General features: G+C 40.6%; 1 protein-coding gene across 4 annotated transcripts in view; it reads left to right on the top strand.

Annotated features, from left to right (window-relative positions):
* Positions 1-21013, top strand: part of LOC140202581 (uncharacterized) — a 103223-nt gene extending 82210 nt beyond the window's left edge. For 2 of the 4 annotated variants that reach the window (XR_011887131.1, XM_072267610.1), the window contains 2 exons: positions 5853-5926; positions 18480-21013. Coding sequence is in view for 2 of the 4 variants with exons in the window: in XM_072267610.1 (XP_072123711.1) it covers positions 5853-5926; positions 18480-18855 (450 nt within the window). In the remaining 2 variants the exon portion in view is untranslated. The remainder of the gene's footprint in view (positions 1-5852; positions 5927-18479) is intronic. The other 2 variants (XR_011887129.1, XM_072267611.1) reach the window with 1 other exon arrangement.
* The last annotated feature ends 4040 nt before the right edge of the window (positions 21014-25053 follow it).

Raw genomic sequence — 25053 nt, 5'->3', positions numbered from 1 at the left:
TAAATTTGGACAAATAGTTCTTAACACACATTTAACATTCACAGAGAATTTCTGATTTTTTAAAGATTTCTGAATTACAAAAGTTTTATAAACTACAAAGGATTTCAAAGGACAGGTGCAATTTTTACAAACTGAAAGAATATATCAAAGCATTGTAGATGAATGAGTCTTACATCCCAGAAACAAAAAGTTGAGGAATGAATTCTGGTTCTTTTTTCTGTCATCCTGTCTTTCTGTCATTCTCCTTGTCATTTCTAACAAACCCCAATGCTTTCTAACATTTATATTCCTTTGCTACCAGGTGACATTATCGGCATGTGATGTTTTTCAAATATTTTTGCTACTACAGAGTAATTCACACAGATGGTGAGGACAGAGAGCTAGATGCCCAGGATTAGTGTTGTGAGGGTTGACTTTCTGGGTACACAAATATCCCAGCTATTGATAGATCAACTCTGACCGTGTTACATGTGCTAAGTGATAAAATGAGTCTGATCTGCAAGCTTCCTTAAACTCAATCACAATAGTGCAAATAACTTAGCCAGTTGTGTCTGCTTTGATGCAGGCCAATTAGCATAGCCCAATTGTTTTACATTGATTAAACATGGGCCTATAAGAACTCACTGTTTACTTGTTTACAACAAGAAGCTGAGCAAGGAATATTGGTTAAAAGTTTAACTTTGTCCAAAGAACTCTGACCCTTTGGAAAAGTCATGCTGCTGTGCAAGAAAGCTGTTGGCAATAAGTCTCTTGGGTCCTGGAAAGGGAATATCCATCAGAGTGTTAAATAGAATTTTGTTATGTGAGTTCCTACACTTGAACAATTCTGACTTAGCTTTCTTTAACATGCTCATAGCAACTAACTAGGTTTTACTGGCAGCTATAAACCTCGTGAACAAAACTTACACATTTATGGCAATGAAAAGTTGCAGGTTCTGCAAATCTGAAATAAAATTAAAAATAATGCCAGTAAACTCAGCAGTTCAGGAATTACTGTATTTGCGCAAAAATCAATTGAATTATATTTTCAGGTCAAATTCTCTTTGTTAGAACTGGGGAAGAGGCAAAAAATATTAATTAATTTGCAGAGAGGATGGTGGAAGAATGGACGGGATAAGAGAAATCCATAATAGGGTGAGACCAAGGTTGCCATGAGATATGTTGTTGAGGTCACCTGGTAAATAGGTGCAGGGAGGGGGAGAGATAATAATATATTAAGACAGAGAGAGAGAGAGAGAAATGTACAAAAGCCATGAAATGAGGGCAGTTAGAGATTGAGAGCTCAAACAAAGGAAAAAAAATACAACATTTAGGGATTTAGGTTCATCTATGCCAATAGAGAGAGAAAGAGTTAAATAGGACCAATATAATCGACGGATGACTTGTGTTTGGAATGACCAGTTCTAATACAGACAAAGAAAGTGAATAATCTGAAGCTGGAGAATTTGACCCTGGTTCCTGATGGCTGCAATGTACTCGGATGGAAATAAGGTGCTGTTCATCATAATATTGCAGGGGGCTACATAGAAATAGTTCAGCGTGGGAGTGGGATTGTGAATTAAAGTGGCAGGCAGCAGGGAGTTTTGGGTCACTGCCATGGACTGAGTGTATGTTCTCCATGAAGCAGTCACCCAGTCTATGATTTATTTCACCAGTGTAGGGCAGACCACACCATGAACAACAGCGCACTAGACTGGAAGGTGTGCAAGTGAATTGCTTCTTCACTTGGCAGGACTTGGGTTCCTGGTCAGCAGGAAGAGAAGAAATAAAGGGACAAATGTTGTATTTGCTGCAGATGCTTGGGAAAGTGCTGGAAGAAGGGGAGTGTTGGCAGTGTTTGGGATCTGGTTGTTTTATATTTGTCTCTCACCTCTTACCGCATCAGAAACTATTTCAGCAGGCAGCTCTGTCAAAGTAGCACCAAGTGATAGTGGGGTATGTAGGATTTCAATTAACAACTGCTGGAAAAGGTGTGTGTGTCCACGCATGTGCATTTGTACATAATCTCATATTTCTTAAAGATGATTACTGAAGCCTGTGTGCTTGCCGGTCCTCTCTACATACCTAGGCTCCTGTCATTTGAGAAAGTATAAATATAACCTGTGTCCAACTTTTTCAAAACAGTACATCTAAGCCTTTATACAGGTGACTGAGCATGGACACTTTCAATAAAAGGCCTTGAAATTAGTTATGTGCATATGCTCAGTTCAATGTCGGGGAAGGTCAGCTTGGGAAATGTATGGAGATTCAGCTTCTTCTTGTACAAGTCACTGCGTCAAAGTTCAAAATAAATTTATTATCAAAGTACGTATGTATTACCATATACTACCTAAGATTCATTTTCTTACAGGCATTTACAGAGTAATAAAGAAGTACAACAAAATCTATAAAAATCTATAAACAAGCAACCAATGTGCAAAAGAAGACAAATGGTGCAATTAAAAGTCATACGGAGAACATGAGTTGTAACGAGTCCTTGAAATTGAGTCTATATGTCATAGAATCAGTTCAGAATAGTGGTGAGTGAAGTTATCCAGACCAGTTCAGGAGCCCACTGCTTATAGGGTAATAACAGTTCCTGAACCTGGTATTATGGGACCTAAGGCTTCTTTACCTCCAGCCCAATGGTAGTAATTAAAGGGGAGCATGCCCTGGATGGGCGGGGATTTTTGATGATGGATGCTGCTTTCTTGTGGCAGTGCTCCATGTGAGTGTACTCAGTCACAAACGAGAAAGTCTGCAGATGCTGGGAATCCAAGCAACATGCACAAGATGCTGGAGTGAACAGGCCTGAAACGTTGACTGTTTACTCTTTTCCAAGTGTACTCAGTGGTGCGGAGGGCTTTGCTTGTGATGGACTGGGCTGTATCCTCGACTTTTTGTCATATCTTCCATTCCTGGGCATCAGTGATTCCATACCGCGCCATGATACAACCAGTTAGGATACACTCCACTGTGCATCTATAGAAGTTTGCCAAAGTTTTTAGTGACTTTCTGAATCTACACAAGTCTCTAAGAAAGTAGATGCACTGTCATGCCATCTTTGTGCTGGCACTTTCATGCTGGTCCCAGGACAGGTCCTCTGATATGTTAATACCAAGGAATTTAAAGCTAATGACTCTTTCCACCTCCATTCCTCTAATGAGGACTGGTTTGTGGAGCTCCTGCTTCATCCTGTATTCAATAATCAGATTTTTGGCTTGTCTGACATTGCATGAGAGATTGTTGTTGCGGCATCACTCAACCAGATTTTCAATCTCCCTCCTGTATGCCAGTTTGTCACCACCTTTGTTTCGGCCAACAAAAGTGGTGTCATCAGCAAATTTAAATAGGCATTAGAGCTGAACGTAGCCACACAATCATAGGTATAAAATGAGTGAAGTAGGGGAGCTAAGCACACAGTCCTGTGGTGCAAGAGTGCTGATGTTGAGTGTGGAGGAGATGTTGTTGCCAATCAGTACAACTTGGGGTCTGCCAATGAGGAAATCATGGATCCAGTTGCATAAAGAGGTCTCGAGGCCCAGGTCTTGAAGCTTACTGATGAGCTTCAAGGGGTTGATAGTCTGTTGAATAGTAGCCAATAAAGAGCATCATGACTAGTCCAACCTCTATTCACCATTATCTATGAAGTGTATATCCAAATCCTCAGCTCTAGATGATGAAAATCAGGGCCTCCACTCACCTGCTAGTAGAGCTATATATTTAGACAGAATTTTAACACATTTTTTATCCAGTTTGACTTGTCAATAGATACAATGTGCATTTGATTATGACAAGCCTACTTATTACCCTGGAGGACATTCTCTTTCTGCAGTCTTTTATTTTTAGAAACATTTTGAACCAATAATCTTGTTGAATGTTAAGACTGGCTATTACCACTGTGCTGCTGGCTTCCTGGCTTGGTTTCTTGGCTTTTGTTAAAGTACCAAATTCCCACATTCTGTTTAGGTCAACAAAAATTGTAACACAAGTTGTCACTGATACCTACCTTTACTGTGATGCCTGTTTTCAGTTACACATTCTGATTTTCTATTATGTACTCCAAGCCTTATTACCTCGGGGCATTTCCCTGTGGACATGTTTGGGCGTTTATCGTTAATGAGTGCATCAATTTTTACAATCAGTTCTGTCAGCATTCCATCTGCTGAAATTCCAGTGTTTGCTATTTATCTATTGTGACAAATCAGGTTACACTTGCTTTTGGCTCAGTGTTGTGGTTAAAATATAACACCTTCCCACTGGATTTTAAGTTTAGTGTGAGGTTGATCATGGTAAAGCATTACACTGAGCTCCAGTGACTAGCTCGAACTTGACAGTGGAATTATTCATTTTCAGACTGAGTGTGCTAACAACACATTTAGCTCTTCTTAAGTACAGGAGCACAGGATGTGAGTAATGGAAACTTTGGGAGCTTTAGTGATACAGTGAAGTTTATTTCCGCATTCACCAGTGAGATTTTAGTCCTACAGCACATTTTTTTTAAATATATGTACTGGCATTTCTTATTTATTCAGAGCACAATGTTCCCTGTATGACTAAAACACCAACTACTTTTTTCCCTCACTAAACCTGAGGCCTCCTGCTGCCCCAGATGTAGCCATACATGTGTTTCTGGATTATTTTGCCAGTGGGGATCAAGTCATGGTCACTCAGTTTATAATCATTGGGATTGTTGTTGCATTGGCTGATCTCTGCTACATCTCGTAGTTTACTGCCCACTGCTACATCGAGATAACTCCTCAAATTTCATTCTTAAGCGGAAGAGAATTCATTTACTATTCCATCCATCCTTATGGGGCAGGCAGATCCAACAATGGATTACCATGAGAGGTATAAATATTACAAGAGGCATGGACAAGACAGATAGTCAGGATCCTTTTCCCTAGGGAGAGGTGTCAGAAACAAGACAACGTTGTTTTAAGGTGAGAGGAAGAAGCTTTAAAGGGAATTTGATTGGACACCATTTTTTACTCATTGAGTAGTTGACATCTGGAACTTGTTTCCAGAGGAGGTGGTGAAATCTTTACATTTGAGAGACACTTGAGTATGCAAGGCAGAGCAGGAATCATATCCAATGTGGGCACATGGATTAATATAAGTGGGCTGAAAGCTTGTTTCTATGTTGTATAAACCCATCACTCTAAAGTTCAGGCTTTCAGATACGTATTTTAAGTTCCTGCAGAAAAGTTTTGGCTACATCCTGGCAGGATTGGTTGGCTGTGACTATGGAAGGTTTCTGTTTTCATAGAGAACATCCCTGCTGGATGGATCTGCTGGTCTATGTCCCTCTTATTCCTGGGAGATTTCTCTGACATCCTCCCATCATTGTAGTGTGCTCATTGTAACTCAGCAACCAGAAGAATGAAGCTTGCATTGTGGAGTGTCCCTTTAGGAAAGCAACCTGATGTGTTTATTTATATAGGCATCTGTTAGTCTCATGAGGCCATAAATTTGCGCCTTGGAAAGTTTCCAGGGCGCAGGCCTGGGCAAGGTTATATGGAAGACCAGCAGTTGCCCATGCTGCAAGTCTCCCCTCTTCACACCACTGATGTTGTCCAAGGGAAGGGCATTAGGACCCATATAGCTTGGCACCAGTGTCGTTGCAGAGCAATGTATGGTTAAGTGCCTTGCTCAAGGACACACACACTGCCTCAGCCAAGGCTCAAACTAGCGACCTTCAAATCACTAGACGAACGCCTTAACCACTTGGCCATGCGCCAACACCTGATGTGTTACACACTGAGAATTGCAGGAACTCACAACACATCAATGGAGGATACTGTATGGAAATGATAATGCCTGTTTATGCTTGAAGTTACACAACGAAACCAACACTTGAACTTTTCTTACAGATACAAGAGACTACTGGAATCCGGGTAACACAAAAAGCTAGAGGAGCTCAGCAGAACAGGCAGCATCTGTGTAGGTAAATGGACGATCCAGAAAGGACAATGAAGTTTTCGCTCTTCGTATAACTCCAAAACACATTATGAGGTATAGATAGGGTAGGCTGGCTGAATCCTTTCTGTTTATCAGAAGTGAACTAAGCTAGAAAACATTGATTTACTGTAAGTGGTTAGAGATTTAGAGGAGATCTGAGAGGGATCTTTTTCACTTGAGACCAGTGAGTACGTAGGAGAGCCAGGAGAGTGGTGGAAGCTAAGTCACTGATAAGTCTATATAAATACTTAACTCCTAGGTATTGAAGGATATGGGCCAAATGTTGGAAATTGGGATTAATATGGATGGGTACGGACATATATGATTATGAAGACATGCAGTCCTCTTTTATTGTCATTTAGTAATGCATGCATTAAGAAATGATACAATATTTCCTCCGGTGTGATATCACAAAACACAGGACAGACCAAGACTGAAAAAACAAACAAAACCACATAATTATAACATATAGTTACAACAGTGCAACAATACCATAACTTGATGAAGAACAGTCTATGAGCACGGTAAAAAGTTCAAAGTCTCTCAAATGTCCCACGTCTCACGCAGACGGGAGAAGGAAGAAAAACTCTCCCTGCCATACCCGACCACAGTCCGACTCCGAGTCGTCCGAAAACTTCGAGCCTCCGATCAGCCCTCCGAGACTGAGTACCGAGCACCATCTCTATCCAAGCGATTCGACCTCAATCTCGGTCGCCAACAGCAGGCAATACCGGGGAATTTGAGGCCTTCCCTCCCGAAGATTCACGATCGCGCAGTAACGATAGCAGCGAACGGGCATTTCAGAAATTTCTCCAGATGTTCCTCTGTGCTTTCACGTCTGTCTCCATCAAATCAGAATTGTCCACGACCCCTATTTAACTGATACAATATCAATTTTTACTGGAGGACTGCGCACGTGTGGTGCGCTGCACTCTCTCCTCCCGACGAAGGTCAAATGGCCTGTTGGATCAAATGGCCTGTTTACATACTCTATGACAATGGGGTACCCATAATACTGTTTTAATGCCAAAAAAACATGGAACAATATCTGGTCCATTCTGTAAAAATGCATTAGTACATTCTTGTTGCAATATTATTTTATATTGACTAAATTAAATTATCATTAAATATCTTCTTAGAGAAACTCAAGATACACCATGATTAGTCTGTATAATAATGCATATCACATCAAAGCATACACTAAAGAAGTACTTTTTTAGCTCATTGACACAACGTGGACATCTATTGCTCCTCCCAAACATTCCATGAGGAACTGTAAAATCTCATGGACTTGTTGAGATCTTTTCAAATGCTGCTAAATTTGTTCAAAGTTAAAATTTCATCAATGACGATACACTATGTGCTCAGGAGCCTTGAAGAGCTACAAACATATATGAATTCTATTATTCTTCAAGGACTTTATCAAGTTGAATTTGATGTGGTTATGAAATGCAGAGCACAAAATCGAAAAATTGAATGCATAATAACACCTATCTATTATCAGTCTGCAGTCATTGGACAATTATCTCATTAACTTCAGCCTGTGCTGGGAAGTACTTTGTTTTATGAGGGCATACACAACTGGATCATTATCAGAAAGGCATAAAAAAGTCGACATCAGCTCCACATGTTGTAACTCCTCAATTACTTATTTTTTAATTCATTTACGGGATGTGGGCATCGCCAGCTGTGCCAGCATTTATTGCCCATCTCTAGATGCCTTTGAGAAGGTGGTGATGAGCTGCCTTCTTGAACCGCTGCAGTCACAGTGCTGTTAGGGAGGGAATTCCATGATTTTTACCCAGCAACAATGAAAGAATGTTTCCAAGACAGGATGGTGAGTGACTTGGAAGGGGATTTCCAAATGGTGGTGTTCCCAGGGATCAGCTGTTCTCGTCCTTCTAGATGGTAGTGGTCATGGGTCTAGAAGGTGCTGCCTTAGGAACTTTGGTGTGTTGTTGAGTGCATCTTGTAGATAGTGCACACTGCTGAAACTGTTTGTTGATGGTGGAGGGATTGGATGCTTGTGGAAGGGGTACTAATCAAGTGGACTGCCTTGCACTGGATGATGACAAACTTCTTGAGTGTTGATGGAGCTGCATTCATCCAAGTGAGTGACGAGTATTTCATTACACTCCTGACCTGAGCCTTGTAGATGGTGGACAGGCTTTGGGGAATCACGAGGTGAGTTACCTGCCGCAGGATTCCTAGCCTTTGACCTGCTCTGGTAGCCACAGTATTTATATGGCTAGACCAGTTCAGTTTCCTGTCAATGGTAAACCCCAGGATGTTGATAGTATATCTACTTGTATATCTATCATTTTGTCCGAACTGAAAAGCAGCACAATTGATTCAGTTTCATTTCCCAAAGTTCCAGCACCAGGAACAATTATATATTCAATAGATATCAAATGTAGAGCCTTTCTGAAATTCGATTGATGTAACGTGATAAGCAGATGATGAGCAAACAGAATCATAAATGAGAAATTTGCATCTCCATAGTAAAGATCTCAGTAGGATAACAGTTGCTACAACTGCTTCAATGGTCACAAATTCCAAGAGCCTTGAAATTAGGAATTCAAAACAGCTGTATCAACCAACTAATCACATTATCTGACTTTCGAACAAGCAAATGAGGCATTGTTGTCTGAGAATATTTTATTTTTCATTGACATCTGTTCACATTCTTTTAAAATGTCATTCTAATGAAGGACTGTCCCGACAAAAGGCCTCAGCCCGAAATATCGACTGTACTCCTTTCCAGAGATGCTGCCTGGCCTGCTGAGTTCCTCAGCACTTTGTATGTGTTGCTTGGATTTCTAGAATCTGCAGATTTTCTCTTGTTTGTGGTTATCCAATCCCTGTCCACGGAATAACCTCCACAAACTAGAATCAACCTAGTAAATCCAAGCTGGTCAATTAACTCAAGGGCATGTGTAAGCTTCCTTGGTGTGGACATTGGAATCAGACACATTTCTCCAGGAGTAGTCCTGTCATTGATCTTTGCAGCAAGGCTTTATCCCTTTCTCTGCCCCACCCAGCTTGCAATAATGCCTAATAAACCTTTTGTTTTCCAGTTTATTTGACGTACCTTCATGTTTACTTACTGTGCACCAAAATACTTATCTAAACTAATACTTGCTAGTTTCTCACCACTTCACAAGGTTCTTTTTTATTTTTCCTACAAGATAAATAACCCTAATTTTTTCCACATTAGCTGTCCGCTTCTTGCCTACTTGCTCGACCTCTCCATCCAGAAGTCTCAGGACTCATACGACCAGGTTCAGGAACAGTTATTACCACTCAACCATCAGGCTCTTGGGCCAAAGGAGATAACTTCACTCAGTTTCACTTGCCTCATCACTGAATTATTCCCTCAACCTATAGACTGTCTTTCAAGGACTCTTCATATCATCTTCTCAATAATTACTGCTTATTTATTTATTATTATTTCTTTCTTTCTGAATTGCAGAGTTTGTTGTCTTTTGCACACTGGTCGAATGCCCAAGTTGGTGCGGACTTTCATTGATTCTATTGTGGTTATTATTTTATTATGGATTTATCGAGTGTGCTCACAAGAAAATAAATCTCAGGGTTGTATATGGTGACAGATATGTAGTTTGATAATAAATTGAACTTTGAATGATTTTTAAAAAATATATATAATGATGAAGGTGAAACACGTTGATGGAAATGGAGTGCTTAATCATAGAATTACTGGCAATGGACATGAACTGTCCTGGATCAGCCAGTTTCAGAATCTGAAGCCCCAAATCATATCCCAACTTCAGCTGCAAAGCCCAAAACTTATTTTATGACTGTGACCTTGCTCCCCCAATTTCTTGCATCAGCTACTTTTCTGAATAAGATAATCAAGTTATTAGACCCAAGAAACTGCCAATGCTGGAATCTGGAGCAACAAGCCACATGCTGGAGGTTGTGCAGCATCTGTGGGGGTGAAGAATTGCCCTTTTTTTGGGTCAAAGCCCAGCACTAGGACTTCAGCTGCTGGGCAGAGAAGCTGCTCAGCTCACTGACTTCCTCCTGTAGAATATTCATCGCAATAGATTGAGAGCAGCGTGGTAGTATAGCAGTTAGTGTAATGCTTTATAGCACCTGCAGTTTGGATGATTGTGGTTCAATTCCCATCACTATATGTAAGGAATTTGTACCTTCTCCCCGTGACTGAGTGGATTTCCTCCAGGTTCTCTGGTTTCCTCCCATATTCCAAAAAGATATACAGATCAGGTTGTGAGCATATTATGCTGGCACGGGAAGTGCGACAACACTTGCGAGCTGCCCTCAGCGCATCACAAACGAAGATGCAAATGCAGTCGACCTTCACTAATTCGGCTACCTGTAATCCGGTTCCTTCAATAATCCGGCACTGATTTCAAATTTTCCGCACGACTGTAATTTCAAATTTCCCGGGCCACCGTACCAATCTGCTGCACATTGTTTTGATTGTGCTAGATCTGTTCACGTGTTGGCGCGCTCTTGTAAGCACAGACAGGCGATTCGTGCTTGTTTTCCTGCATTTATTAGTATCATTGGCTCTTTTTTAGCCCCAGTTGTCGGCCCCAGTGAGTAAAGGAAATGCACCTCGTGCTGTGAAGCGAAAACACCGCACATTATCCATTAAAGATAAGGTTGAGCTCTTGGAAAAACCGGACAGTGGTGTATCGGTGAAAAGCTTGTGCGAGTGTTACAACATTGGCTCTTCCACAGTGTACAATATAAAGAAACAGAAAGAAAAACTGCCACATTTTCTTGCTGATAGTAGCACAAAGAAATAGATGTGCGTAAGAAAAACAATGAAAGACGGAAGAAGTTCGGAACTAAATGAAGTGCTGATAATGTGGTTTAATCTTCATGTAAGTGAAGGTGTTGAACTATCTGGAGATATGGTGAAGGAATAAGCAAAAGTGTTTCATGAAGAACTGGGACTAGATTATGAGTGTGACTATAGTGAAGGCTGGCTTCTCCGGTTCAAACAGCGTCATGGCGTACAGTTTCGTGCAGTGTGTGGTGAAAAACGTTCAGCAGACAAGGAAGCAGCAGCAGAGTTTGTTGACGAGTTCGCTAGGTTAGTCTCTGATGAAAAATTAAGCCCCGAGCAGGTGTACAATGCTGAGGAGACTGCTTTGTATTAGAGATGTGCACCAAGAAGAACACGAACAACAGCAGATGCAGAACCGCCAACCGGGTATAAGGCATCGAGAGATTGTGTGACTTTGCTAGGCTGTCCAAATGCTGCAGGAACCCATAGATGTAAGTTACTGGTCACTGGCAAAAGTTTATATCCCAGGGCCTTCAAAGGTATGATGCAATTTCCTGTAGCGGAGAGATTTTCTATTGACAGGGTAATTAAGTTGACAGGTGAATTGCTGAAAGGATTAGAGCAACGATGTTTTACAACTGAGCAAGAAATAATGAGTGTTTATATGCTGCAGGATAAGCTAATCAGAGAGAGACCAAAATATATGAAAGAGCTTACCTTGGAAGATATATTCAAAGAAATTGCTAAAGAAAGTGCAACAGGGGAGCTAACACTTCAAAATCCAGTGCCATCAACTTCTGCTCACCCAGATGTGCTGCCACCAACGTCAACAGTTTGTGAAGAAACTTGTGCCAGTTTCAGCACCAGTTCCTGATGCTTCACTCATTTTTCAAGATGAAGATGTTGATGATCCTGACAACCCCACGCTTGCAGACATGTAACTTTGCCTGAAGGTATATTAAACGTCTCATTTTAAAAGCGGAAGTGCTCAACTTTTCTGTATAAGTTAATTCCTGTACATTTACCCTTTATTTTACCTGTCCCTGTACCGTACATTACTTTATTAAAATTTCACTTGCTACTCATTTAATATTTCTGTTTCATTATTATCTAACTTGTACTGATTTACATGATATTTTAAAGGTATGATGAGGTGGTTAGCTATGGTTTAATGTGATCCTTCTGTAATTCGGCATTTTCACTAATCCGGCACTCCTCAGGTCCCAATGGTGCTGGATTAGTGAAGGTCGACCTGTAACACATTTCACTGGATGTTTTGATGTATACATGACAAATGAAGCTAATCTTAATCTTCGATGGCCTGACAGCGAGGATTTTCCTTGTTATTCAGAACAAATGGACCCTGAGATCCAGTTTTGCAGAGCCGTATTACCTAAAGAGTTTATTTCCATTTTAAATGTTTTTATGAGCTAACCGATTTTGCTGGCATTGTTAATGGATTGCAAATAGCAATTTTGTAGCCTCTTGTCATTTAAGCAACAGAAAAATTAAGACTGTGTAAACTCATTTCACTGGCTCTAATATATTGTTATTAGATCCCAGGATTAAATAGCTAAATTCTGAATGCTGTTCCATCTAATTAATTTCAAAATCATTCAGTAGTTTCAGCAAAACGCAAGAAACTATTCTGGGAGAGCAGTGATAACTGTTACATCTTGTTTATTAGAGCAGAGTTTGTTGATGAGATTTCCAGACTCCGATCTGGAGCTCAACAACATGTACGGTGTACTCTCCAGCCTTCATAGCAAGTCTTTGGCTGAATGGTGAAAATGTGTACTTTGAATGTAGAATACAGGGCATCAGGGTGTGATGTGGGTCGAAACAAACTAACTATATAATTCTTGCCTTAATTTTATAACAGTACGATGAAATAATGAGAACTATTTCAGACTGAGCCGATTTCTGTCTGCCAAGGTTGTTACAGTGACGTGTTGTAGTCACATGCAATTGGATGAAATTTCATCCCTTGGAATCCTGTTCAGTCCACGCTGAATTTGTTCCATGTGTAATTTTCTGTTCCGGTTACTTCACTTTTAATTTTTAATTAAATTCGGTGTGTACAAACCAGAGTGCACCCAGTCCATCATTTACTAAAGTGCAGCAGAAATAAAAGGGGCTCTTAAGGTGAAGGAAGCTCTTCTTGCCAGTGATTTTTGTTGGTTAGAACTTGGTAATAAGCATAGGGTCAGAAGTTCTTAGTTAAATTCAATGTAAATCTTTGTGAATTAAAGCACTACAAAAGCTATAACAGGTTATCCAATTTCTCCCCATAGAGTTGGTCCGGTAGAGTGATGCTACTGTAGTGGCAATGCAATGCTGTTACAGCACCACTAACCAGGTTCAATTCCACTGCTGTCTGTAATACGTTCTCTCCATAATTGTGTAGATTTACTCCAGATGCTCTGGTTTCCTCCCACATTTCAAAGATGTATGGGTCAGTGTGTTAATTGGTCACGTGGGTGTAATTGGTTTTGTTACCATGCTGAATCTCTAAATAAATAAAAAAAACAAGGACTAGGACCTTGAGATCTTTTCACTTAACAGTAAGAGGGTGTACTTAGATAAATTTTACCAGCAACTGAAGTTCTTCATCGGCAATTTCCTTCCTTGACCCCTTTTGTATGTATTCAGTATCAGGCCAAATAGACCCTGGAGCTCAGTATGGTAAACACTAGTGCACCATCCTAAAGGAGTAATTGGCGTTAGATGTCCACCAGAAGTATTGAGAAAGCTCCTACAATCAAAAGTCAGTAGAAATCAATAAGTAAATTTACTAGAGGATCACGTTATCTTCCATAATCAAAGAGTTAACATGTTAATTCAATCACCATCACACTTGAAATACTTGAGGAATGCTATTCAATGTAAAACTTCACCCTCAAGAAGAATATTTATTTGAACTGGAGAGGAGCTTGTCAGGAGACTTTATTTACTTATTTTATTAATCTGTTTTTTATTCAAAATGTTCTATTATGTGGAAAAATACCAGTGAGAGCATGAAATAGTTGGCTAATGCATCATTTTCAAGCAAATGGGACTGAATTTTTGTCACGTGCCTACATAAATATTCTATTTTCAGCAATAACATAATGTACTTTTAAAGCACCAAATTTTCCATTGAGGCCTCAGCTGTACCCTAGCTCAACACTGTCTCCTTCAGTGAACAATATTAGGTTCAGGTTTTGTAAGCATCTTGAGGCAGGAAATTCTGAGTTCTGCTAGTGAAACTGCTTCACGATTTTCCACAAATTGTGCAATGAATTGGAGAGAGCCCATATGTGTTCAAAATGCAGAATCACAAACAGATGAAGAATTCATGATCCATACATAGACATTAATGGTCCAATCTAATCTCTAGACTCATGCTGACTTGAGGTGACATACTCCAACAGGAAGCAAGTTTATTCACATGAAAGAAAGAGTTCCTTTTGTTGCATATTTAGAGTCACCAGGCTCAGGAAATTGCATTGTCCCAGTTTTGGTCTGATAATATTTTTAGTCAAATATACGTGTAGTGATACTTAAATTTTCTCTTTATTGGATAGTTGAAATGTAATTTGAGATCTAATATACTAAAGCCATGCCTTATGAAGAGGCCAGAGGAATTCAAAAGACACCCAGTTTTTCAGTGCTACTATCTCAGTCTGTACTCATGCACCATTGCATCAATATATCAAAGGCCAAGTAATTATCTTCCACTGGAATAGGATATCCTCTCAGTTTAACCTATTTGTGAATTTCTCAAATCAGCAATGGCACATTGACAAACGACAGCTCGATCCAATTACTTAGCTCTTTTCCATCTGAAGAGTTTTCCATGTGATGAATGATAGCTCCAAGTTCTGAATTCCAATACCCTCATCTGGTAGCCCCATCCATTACAGAAAAAAAGTCAATACATTTTTGGCTGGAGTAAAAATGATCTCAGGCTTATGTTGTCAAATACTTACCATCTGGTGGAAGGCGAAGGGTGTGTTTGATTAATGAATGCTTTCAAGACAATGCATGGAGGACAACTGCAAATAAAATCCACATGCTTGAGGTGTTTCTTCATTTTATAAATTAGGATAGTAGAATTATAAACATTACTTTCTTTAGTTTCAGGGCAATCTCCTGTCATCACACCAACATTGTATTAATTAAGATTACAATGACCTGTGTTATAATATTTGGAATATTTAGAGAATGCGATGATACCCCTTTCTTTGACATATTGATATTCGTGGTAGTGAAACTAAAGAAAATGACAGAAAATGACTGACAAACTTAATAGAATTTAACTGGCAGCACAAACATTCTAAGTTGGGAACTTGCCAATAGAGGCCTGGATTACGAGTTCAGAAACCAAGGCCAAATCTTGTCATGGCAACTGTGGAATTTAATATCCCATTAATAATTTGGAATTTGGACAAATACATCCAACTCTAGCTAGTAATGAAGACTGTAAAAACTTCCAGATTGTCATAAAAACAATTTGGAAGTTTTTTTTTACAAATTCTCTGAAGTCCTTCAACAGGAAGAAATCTGCTGTACTTACTCAACATGGCCTACATGGGACTCCAAATTCACCCCATGTGTTTGAAGCCTCAATGTCTCCAGAAATTGCCTGGAACTATGATTAGTTCATGAGAAATTAAACGTGGGCACTAAACCATTTTGTGCAGAAGCATCATCCATATTCTCATTAAGATGAAGTCTGTGTTGGTACTACTGTATAATTTGATTGGTGGTGAATGTCAGTCTTGGAAACAATTTGTACTGTAATTCTATTACAATGATATTTTAATTTGAACAATCTTCTGTTGAATGGGCTTTAAAGAAGTAAAAAAAAAAGGAGCAGGTAGGTGGTGGTACACATGTTCCTGTCTATGTCAGTAGTGCTGAGGTTGAGAGTGCTGAGAGTTACAAATTCCTAGGAGTGAACACCACCAATAGCCTGTTGGATTGCAACCACATTGATCATAAGGCCAAGAAAGCTCATCAATGCCTCTAATTCCTCAGGACACTAAAGATATTTGGCATATCTTTGTCAACCCTCACCAATTTTTATCAAGCACCATAGAAAACATCAATCTGAATGCACAATGGCTTGGCGGTTCTGTACACGATGCAAGAGACTGCAGAGAGTTGTGAACACAGCTCAGCACATCACAGGAAATGGCCTCCCCTCTGTGGATTCTGTCTATGCTTCTTGCTGGATCGTAAAGTAGCCAGCATAATCAAAGACCCCACTCATGCCAGACTATCTCTCTTATCACCTCTTCCATTGGGGCAGAAGATACAAAATCTGACCACACACACCACCAGACTCAGGGACAGCTTCAATCCCACTGTTATCAGACTCTTAAGCACACATCTAGTACAATAAAATGGACTCTTGCCCTCAAAATGTACCTCATTATGATTTTGCACTTTATTGTTTACCTGCACTGCACATTCTGTGTAGATTTTATTCTTTATTCTGCATTATTATTGGTTTATCTTGTTTTACCTCAATGCTCTGTGTAATGATTAGATCTGTATGAACAATATACAAGACAAGCTTTTTACTATATCTCAGCACAATGAAAATATTAATAAACCATTATCAATAATAAGCCAAACCAGTTTCAAATTCCGCAACTTAAGATAACTTAGCTTCTTTGGTTCTATCAAAACTGTCAATTTTTATGGTGAGTTATCAATTTGTGGTATCACAATTAATACTACTTGACTTACGAGACATGACCTTCATTTGTGGATTTCACATACCTCCTACACTTCTTTGTATAATAATCACTCCGTAATTGCCCTTTTTAATTCATTGGCTAGATGTTCCCCTGCAACCTATCCCCATAGCCTGCCCATAGCCTATTACAGGAATTCCTTTTGTTTTATCCATCCCTCCCACAACATCTCTACAGCTTAAAACTACCATGTTTTTTTCTTAAAGTCTTAAACCTTTTAAAGATGCTGTCTTACTTGCTGAATGTTTCCAGCCTTTTCAATTTTTATTTACAGTATTCAAAGATTCAAAGTAAATTTATTAACAAAATACATACATATATGTCACCTTATACAACCCGGAGGTTCATTTTCTTGAGGGTTTTTGAGTAATTGAGAAAACAGGTGTGTTTTCAATTTGCAAAATGGGGAATGATGGAAGGAACAAAGAGAATGTCTGTAAATAAAATGGATGCCGAGATTGCCCAGAGCAGGTACTGCTTTCAGACCTGTCCATTTAATAGATTAATGAGAGAAACTAGAATGAACATGGAAAAACAAAAGAGCATGTTGGAACTGTGAATAGGAGAATGGAGCAATTGTTGGAAATCAGGAAAAAACAAACAATACTGGAAGTACCTATCAAATCAGATAACATCCGAGGGAAAGGAATGGATGACTTACTTTAGAACTGACACAAGCAGGAAAGTCTGGCTATCTGAAGTTATTGAATTCTATATTGCATCGTGAGGGCTGCAAAGTGCTTTTCATTTTTTAAAAATTCTCTAACGGCCTTAATCAGATGGGGCCAGTAGCAGTTTTGTCACCTGAACAACATTGGTCTCTTCCCCATCACAGACATTCACTTTCTTTCCTTCATTCTTCCCTCTTTCTACAATTTAAAAAACACTTATTTTCACATTTCTTCACTTTTGTTTAAAGTCATTAACTAAAAATGTTAGCTCTATTCCTCTCTCCACAGATGTTGCTAGATCTGATGAATGTTTCCAGCTCTTTCTGTTCTTATTTCAGATTTCCACATACTAGATATTCAATGTAATCACAAAGATTGGGACCAAAAGTTAGTAAAATGAGCTCAGCAGAGGGAATCTACAGATTGGGATCAGGTATAGTGGGAAATGAGATGAAGAAAGAAGGCAAGAAGGATATCCTGGAAGCAAAAAACACATCAATGATTTGCTTCTAAACAAAAAAAAGACTTTATTCAATATCTAAGGAGAGCTGCTATTTCAAGGAATCTATGAGGGTAGAAATTGAGCAGAGTGGGGGAACATTGAACTTCCAGCAGACTGATTGGCAACCAAACAGTGACAGTTGGAGATCACCACACAGCAACCACGCAGCTATCTCCAAATTGCAGATGCTTTAAGGAATGTCTGTTGTCTGTGAGACTTGATGCTTCAGGGACTCCGAAGTGCAATGGACTCTATGTAGCTAGTTCAATGAACTATGGGAAAGAGGGATATTATGTATAAATTCAAGATCTCCTTAATAATATAGAAGTTCGTTCATTCATTATGTGCCTTGTTGTATGACATGGGCATCCATGACCATGATAGTTCTTGGCAAAGTTTTCTACAGAAGTGGTTTGCCATTGTTTTCTTCTCGGTAGTGTCTTTACAAGATGGGTGACCCCAGCCATTATTAATATTCTTCAGAGGTTGTCTACCTGGCATCAGTGGTTGCATAACCAGGGCTTGCGATATGCACTAACTGCTCATATGACCATCCACCACCTAAGCGAGGCGATTGCCACAGCAGCAATCTGAAAAGATATAGAAAGTCTGAAATGTTGTGAGTAAGGATTTCCCTGTAGTGGATGCCCCAATTTTATTTTATCTACTGTGTGTTTACATTGAAGGTTAACACCTTTAAAGTTCATTTTATCAAACAAGTTGAATACAAAGTATAGAGGAGCTTAGGAGAATCAGTGGCGCCTAACGGACATTCCTTTGCTTGCATCTTCAGAAACAGCCCTATCTCCATCTTCAATATCTCTATTTTTCCCTTTCAGGGTTCTTTTGAAGACGCTGACCTGGAGTTACACGCTGACTGTGGTTCATTGTGGGAATAGGACCTGCTCTCGAGGTTTCACAAATGATCGTTATTTGGCACGCCAAGGGCGCGACCTAAAAGCTCTGCTCACCTTTGGAGGACCGAGATTCTGTGTCTCTGGAGACAGGGGGGGATTGGAGGTCAGTGTCTGGGCAGGAGGTTGGTGTGTCGTGGGAGATGGAAGATCTAAGGCTGTGTGCCCAGGGACCCAAGTTCTTTGGGCACGGAGCTCGGAAAAAGCAACGCAACAGACTTTTAACATCGTAAACCAGAGAGTTGGTTGTTATGTCTTCCCTCTCACTGAGAAACGGAGACATCTCTTTCACCCTTATTAGGGAGAGAGAGAGAGCCTGTGGTATGTTGAATAACGGGAGAAAAAGTAGTCTTTGGAGTACTGCAAGTCCATGTCTTTGCTGTTGCTTTGCTCATGCTTAAGTGCTCAGTGGTGGGTCCTGATGCTTTTTTTTGCCGTGGGAGGAGGGGTGAGGGGGGGGATTGTTGCTTGCTATTGCTTACGTGCTGGAGGGAGAGAGCACTTAACTGTCATTCATTCATTGGGGGCATTCCTCTGTTTTTCTGTGGATGTTTGTGAAGAAAAAGCATTTCAGGATGTATATTATATACATTTCTCTGACTTTAAATATACCTTTGAAACCTTTGAAATTTAATAACGTTTGTTACAAGTTTTAAGTGAAATTATGAGCATATGAAGTTTTATCACACCTAATAAATTCATGAACTCAAAGGAGTATGATGTCAAAGAGTCAAAATTGAGTTAATTGTCATATGCATAAAACATATAAGAACAGGTTCAGTGAAAAACTCGCAGTAAGTGTTATTGTGTATTTGCTTTCTTGGAATGTAACCATATACATAAGTTGCATATACTGTAAGTCATGGGTGAAAGTATATTTATCTGTTTGTAGCTATTGTTCATTACTTTTTTTGTATTGTTACTATTTCACAAGTTCTTGGCTTTTTGAGCATTCTTTTTCAGTTAAGTGCTTGTTTATCCATTGTTTACTGCCCAGGGACAGAGGAGAGGAGCCAGTAGCTTTTAGAGTTCTGTTTTTTTTTAGTTAAGATATGTCCAGTTGCGTTTCATTTGCATGGAAAACAGGTTCTAGCAGGGTGGGCATTTTTGGGAGTGGCTGTGTTCGAGGTGTAAGTGCTGAGGCTTTGTTTCAGGAAATTTTGGTGAGAGGAGGCTGAGTAAAGTGCAGGTGAGATTTCCCTGTGAATTATTGTTACAATCAGAGAAAAGAGAAGTAATTCTGAAAGAGAAGGTAGAGAAGAAAAAGAACATGCACAGAGCTAAGTTATGTTTCAGACTACAATGCAGCACAGATATAGAAAGTCTGAAATGTTGAGAGTAAAGATTTCCCTGTGGTGGATGGCCCCACAGGCAAATGATGTACCTACTTTTTTTAAAGGATGACCCATGTGTTTGTAAAGATCAAAGCATTGTGTCAATTTTGTTTTGTCTACTGGGCGTTTACATTGAAGGTTAACACCTTTAAAGTTCTTTTCATCAAACATATTGAATAGTATCATCATCATTGTCATCTGGTGCCGTGCCCAGTTTGAGCTTTGACTGCCATGGCCCACACACTCCTGTTTCGGGTCAAGTGGATCAATTCATTGGTATTCATTTCTAGTTCTCTGGCTGCTGTCTCCATCATCATTTGTCTTTGCCTTCCTCTTGCTTTCTTCCCTTCAACCTTTCCCATAATTACCGTGCATTCTAACTCCTCTTTCCTAATCACATGTCCTTTTCATGATCTCATATATTATTTCTCTTGTTGTGCTTGCTCTATTCATGACATCCTTGTTAGATATTTTGTTTCGTCCATGATATTCTTTGCATCCTCCTCAAAAATCACATCTCTGCTGCTTCAATTCATTTCCTCATGTTACTAGATATTGGCCAATGTAACATTTCAGTACTCTGAGGCGGGTTGTCATGCCTAGTTTAGTGTTGATCTTTATACTCTTCATTCTTGTAAAGGTGTCTTTTGCGATCCCTATTCTTCTTTTGATGTCCATGTCACACCTGCCATCTGATGTCACCCAGCTTCCTAAGTAGCAAAAGTTCTGTACTTGTCTTATGTCTTCCCTGTTTATTTTCAGCCTGCAGATAGGAGTCTCCTTTTTGGATATCACCATATATTCTGTCTTTTTGCGATTGATAGAACCATTTTTGCACTTTCTTCAACAACTACGTCAAGTTTTGTAGTTCTTCCTCCGTACTTGCAATGAACACAGTGTCATCTGCATATCTGAAATTATTGATGTTTTCACCGCCAACTTTGATTCCCAAGATGTCTCTTATTTTTTGTAATATTGTTTCACTGTACACATTAAACAAATCGGGGAGAAAACACACCCTTGTCTAATGCCTCTCTTGATTTTCGTAAACTGACACACTTCTCCATCTATTCTTACAGCGGCAGTTTGTTCCCAGTACAGTATAGATTTCTGATTAGGTGGAGGTCTTTCGAATCTAGATTTAGAGTTTCCTGTAATATTTAAAATAACTTACTGTGCTTCACTTTATCAAATGCTTTTGTGTAGTTGATAAAACAAAGTATAGGCAAATGATAACACTTGTTACAAGTTTTAAGTGGAATTGTGAGCATGCAAAGTTTTATCACACAATAAATTCATGAACTTAAAAATGTTAAAGTTGAGTTAATTGTCATACACAAACAAGATGGCAAGCTAGAGGAACCTTGGATGTCGAGAAAGATGGGGAATTTGGCCAAGAAGAAAAAAAAAGAGGAAGTAAATATAAGGTTTAGGAAGCCAAAACCAAACAGACCCAAGAAAGAACTCGAGAAAGGAATTAGGTGAGCCAGGAGAGGCCATGAAAAGTCCTAAGCAAGTAGGATTAAATCAAGTTTCAACCATTCTACATATGTATACAGTACATCAAGAGCAAGAGGATAACTAGAGAGCTTTTAGGATGACTCAAGGATAAAGGAGGAAACATGCACTTGGAGACAGAGGATGTGGGTGAGGTCCTAAAATGAGTACTTTGCAACAATATTTACCAAGGAGAAGGTGGGGAGGATAGCAAGAGGTTTGTGGAGTGTGCTAATTTACTAGGGAATTGTGAGATAAAGAAGGGAGGTAGCATTGGGTCTTTTAAAGAACATTAAAATCATAAGATAAGAATTAGGCCTCTTGGCCAATCAAGTCTATTCCAATAGAGTCTGAAGTTGGAGACCAACATGAAATCAAGATGCTATGGATTAATGATACCAAGCAGTAAAGAAAGGACATGAGAGCATACCAGCCCATTTGTTGATGTTTATGTCACAGTTATGTTAATATTGCAGCCCATGAATGGAGACATCAATTATGAAATAATTTGAATTTAATGTCAGCACAGGGTAATACAAAATAGAAGGGTTACAGAGAGCAGTGTCCTTTCAGAGATTCCACACGCGTTGTAGTGTCCCACCTTGAGAGTCACCTGCTGATCCCTTAGTCCAGTGAGAACAGAGGACGTGCTCCCCAGAAGATCATCCATTCCTTTGCGTGCATTGTGTAAAGAAGTATTAAACTGCAAGGTCTCATCTATTGCTATTGAGGTGTCAGCATCACTGGTTGTGAATAAGGTGGATAAGTCACCAGGTTGTGATGGGATATACACAAGGTACAAAATTCAAAGTAAATTTATTATCAAAGTATGTATACTATATACAACCTTGAGATTCATATTCTTGCAGGCAGCCACAAAACAAAGAAACACAGTAGAATCCACAAAAAACCACACACAAATACCGACAAACATCCAATATGCAAAAAAAAAACAAATCGTGCAAATAATTAAAAACCAAACAAGTGGCACATGGAACACGAACTGCAGTGCTCTTGAAAGTGAGTCGACAGTTGTGGAGTCAGTTCAGCACTGAGGTGAGTAAACCCAGTCCAGGAGACCAATGGCAGCAGGGCAACAATTACACCTGAACCTAATGGCATGGTTGAGAGTGGTGGGCAGATGTTAAGTGGTTTCCTGCTGCTTTCGGATTGTGTGCTCATTTCAATGGATGACTTCCTTTAGTATAGCAAACTCTGCTGGGCAATCACTGGATTACCCATCCTGTCAGGATATGTAGAGGAAGCTTGACCCAAAAGCAGAGCAGCAGAGAATTGAGCAGTATATGATATTTTACTAATAAACTGCAAAATAACAAGTCATGAGGGGGCCACAAAACAAGAGAGAACAGATATTAAACACAGCAGGCAACAAAATAATTGTAGGGTTGGAGCAGCTGGTTGAGGCTGGTTGGTTCAATGGGTGGACAAGGACCATGGATGAGAGCTGGGTTTAAATAGGCTGCAGGTGATGAGTTGGAAACGAGTGGCAGGTGACTCCTGTTGGATGAGTGGAGACTGGGAGGTGCCTGTATGTTCAGGGCTGATGGAACATCCCTCCTATGGCTGGCACCTGACGGCCCAGGACAATCTGGATGTCCTTAATGGTGGAACTCCTTAATGAGCAACTGATCCAATATGAAACTAGATGGCACCCAAGACCTCTCCTCTGGGCCACATACTTCCCTGTCAACAGGGTACTGCACACCCCATCCACAACGATGTGAATCCATCAACTGGCAAACCATATACGCTGGATCACCTTCCACCATCCTGAGTACTGGGAGCTGCACGCTCAGGCGGCTTGAGTGGTCCATGGACAACAGGTTTGAGGCAGGACACTTGGAGGGTAGGTGTGACCCCGAGGGACGGTGGCAGCTGGAGACAGTCAGTGACAGGATTGATGAGATGGGTGACCTTGGAGACCAACGAACCTGGGCAAGAGCTTGCAGAAGTCAGTGCACAAGGGTAGATCTTGGGTGGAGAGTCAGACATGGTCCCCAGGCAGGAGCAATCCGGCCAGGTTCTGCTGGTGGTTAGCCTGGCAGTAATAGGCACAGCTGTGAGCTAGGATAGCGCTCTGTACCCTCCTCCAGGCATTCTGGCGGTGGCCAACCAGGGTCCTGGTTGATGGGACCTCCTCCGTTGGCTCCTCCATGGTAGCCATGAGCAAATCAAAAGGATGACATGCCTGTAGCAGAGGTGGTGTGTGGATTATGAGACAACTTAGCTCAGAGCAGGTACTTATTCCACGTGGAAGGGTAAGAGGCGGCAGAGCATCACTGAAACCCCTCCACTGGCTGACTGGCTCCTTCTGACTGAACTTCGGTCTGGGACGATAGCCAGAGGATAAACTCATGAGGTGTGGAGGAGGCAGCAGAAGGCTTGCCAGAAGAGGGAGACAAATTGTGAGCCCCACTCTGACACAATGTCCTGAGGGAAAGCAAGGAGGCAAAATACATGTTGGACAACTAGGTCCGCTGTCTGAAAGGCTGACAGAAGTCTGGGGAGGGCAATGAAGTGCACCACCTTGGAGTATCGGTCCACCACAATCATGATCACTGTGGCCCCAATGGAAGGTGGCAAACAATGATGAAATCCATGGTGGTGTGGAACCATGGGGGATGCGGAGCTGATAGGGACTGTAGGAGCCCAGAGGGATGCTGGTTGGATGAATTCAGCTGGGCACATTGAGGGCAGGCAGCAATAAATGGACGCACGCCTGCGATTGTGGTGGGCCACGAGAACTGGCATCGCAGAAAATCCAGAGTCTGTCATGCACCTGGATGGCCAGAGAAGATGAAGGGAGGGCCTACTGGAGTGCCTCAGAGCACATGCCATTGTCAGGTATGTCAGCTGGAGCAGACTCTTGCTGTAGGGCCTGGCAAATCAAGGTCCCTTATGACTGGGGCAAAGATCTCAGAAGATGGATGATGGGCTAAGGGCTGATCTCCATTTCAGCTGGGTCAAACTATTGCGACAGGGCTTCAGTGTTTGTATTCTTGCAACATGGTCAGTAGGAGATGTCAAAATTGAATTGTTCGAGTAAGACCACTGAGTGAGCTTGATGTGAGTTGAGTTGGCATGTTTGTTTTATCGATATAAGGCTCTGTTGGCCAGTCCAGATCTAGAAGTGCTCAGTGTCTCTTATCAGTCCATGTTACCATTTAATGGCGAGGATTTCCATCTCCTACTCCATAACAGCACTGTGTAGGATTGAATGCACAAGGCGGCGGCACAAGAGCGTGTGTTCCCCGTTCAGACCTTGCTGGGAGAGGATGACCCTGGTGCTCACGTCAGGTGTACCCACCTCTACCACGCAAGGTCTGGAGGGGTTCGGATGGCGGAGATTGGAAGCAGTGTGAAGCATCTCAAGAGCCTTGAAAACATGGTCTACGACGGCAGGCCAGCTTATCTGTGAGGTAAGTGACTTGCTGAAGGAGGTGAGAGGTGAGAGGAGCAGTGATTTGGTTGTAATTTCTGATGAAATTTCTGTAGAAGTTGGGGAAGCCCAAGAAGCATTGTAACTGTTTGAGGGAGCTTGATGGTGCACAATTTCTGGATCTGTTGTTCTGCCTTTGGATGAATGGATGTAACCCAGCAAGGAAATGACTCCTGTGTGGAACTGGAATATCTACAATTTGCAGTAC

Source organism: Mobula birostris, chromosome 9 (genome assembly GCF_030028105.1).
Source record: "Mobula birostris isolate sMobBir1 chromosome 9, sMobBir1.hap1, whole genome shotgun sequence".
In the NCBI taxonomy this organism is placed as follows: domain Eukaryota; kingdom Metazoa; phylum Chordata; class Chondrichthyes; order Myliobatiformes; family Myliobatidae; genus Mobula; species Mobula birostris.
The sequence above is the reverse complement of the archived record's forward strand: the minus strand, read 5'-3'. Positions and strand labels throughout refer to the sequence as shown.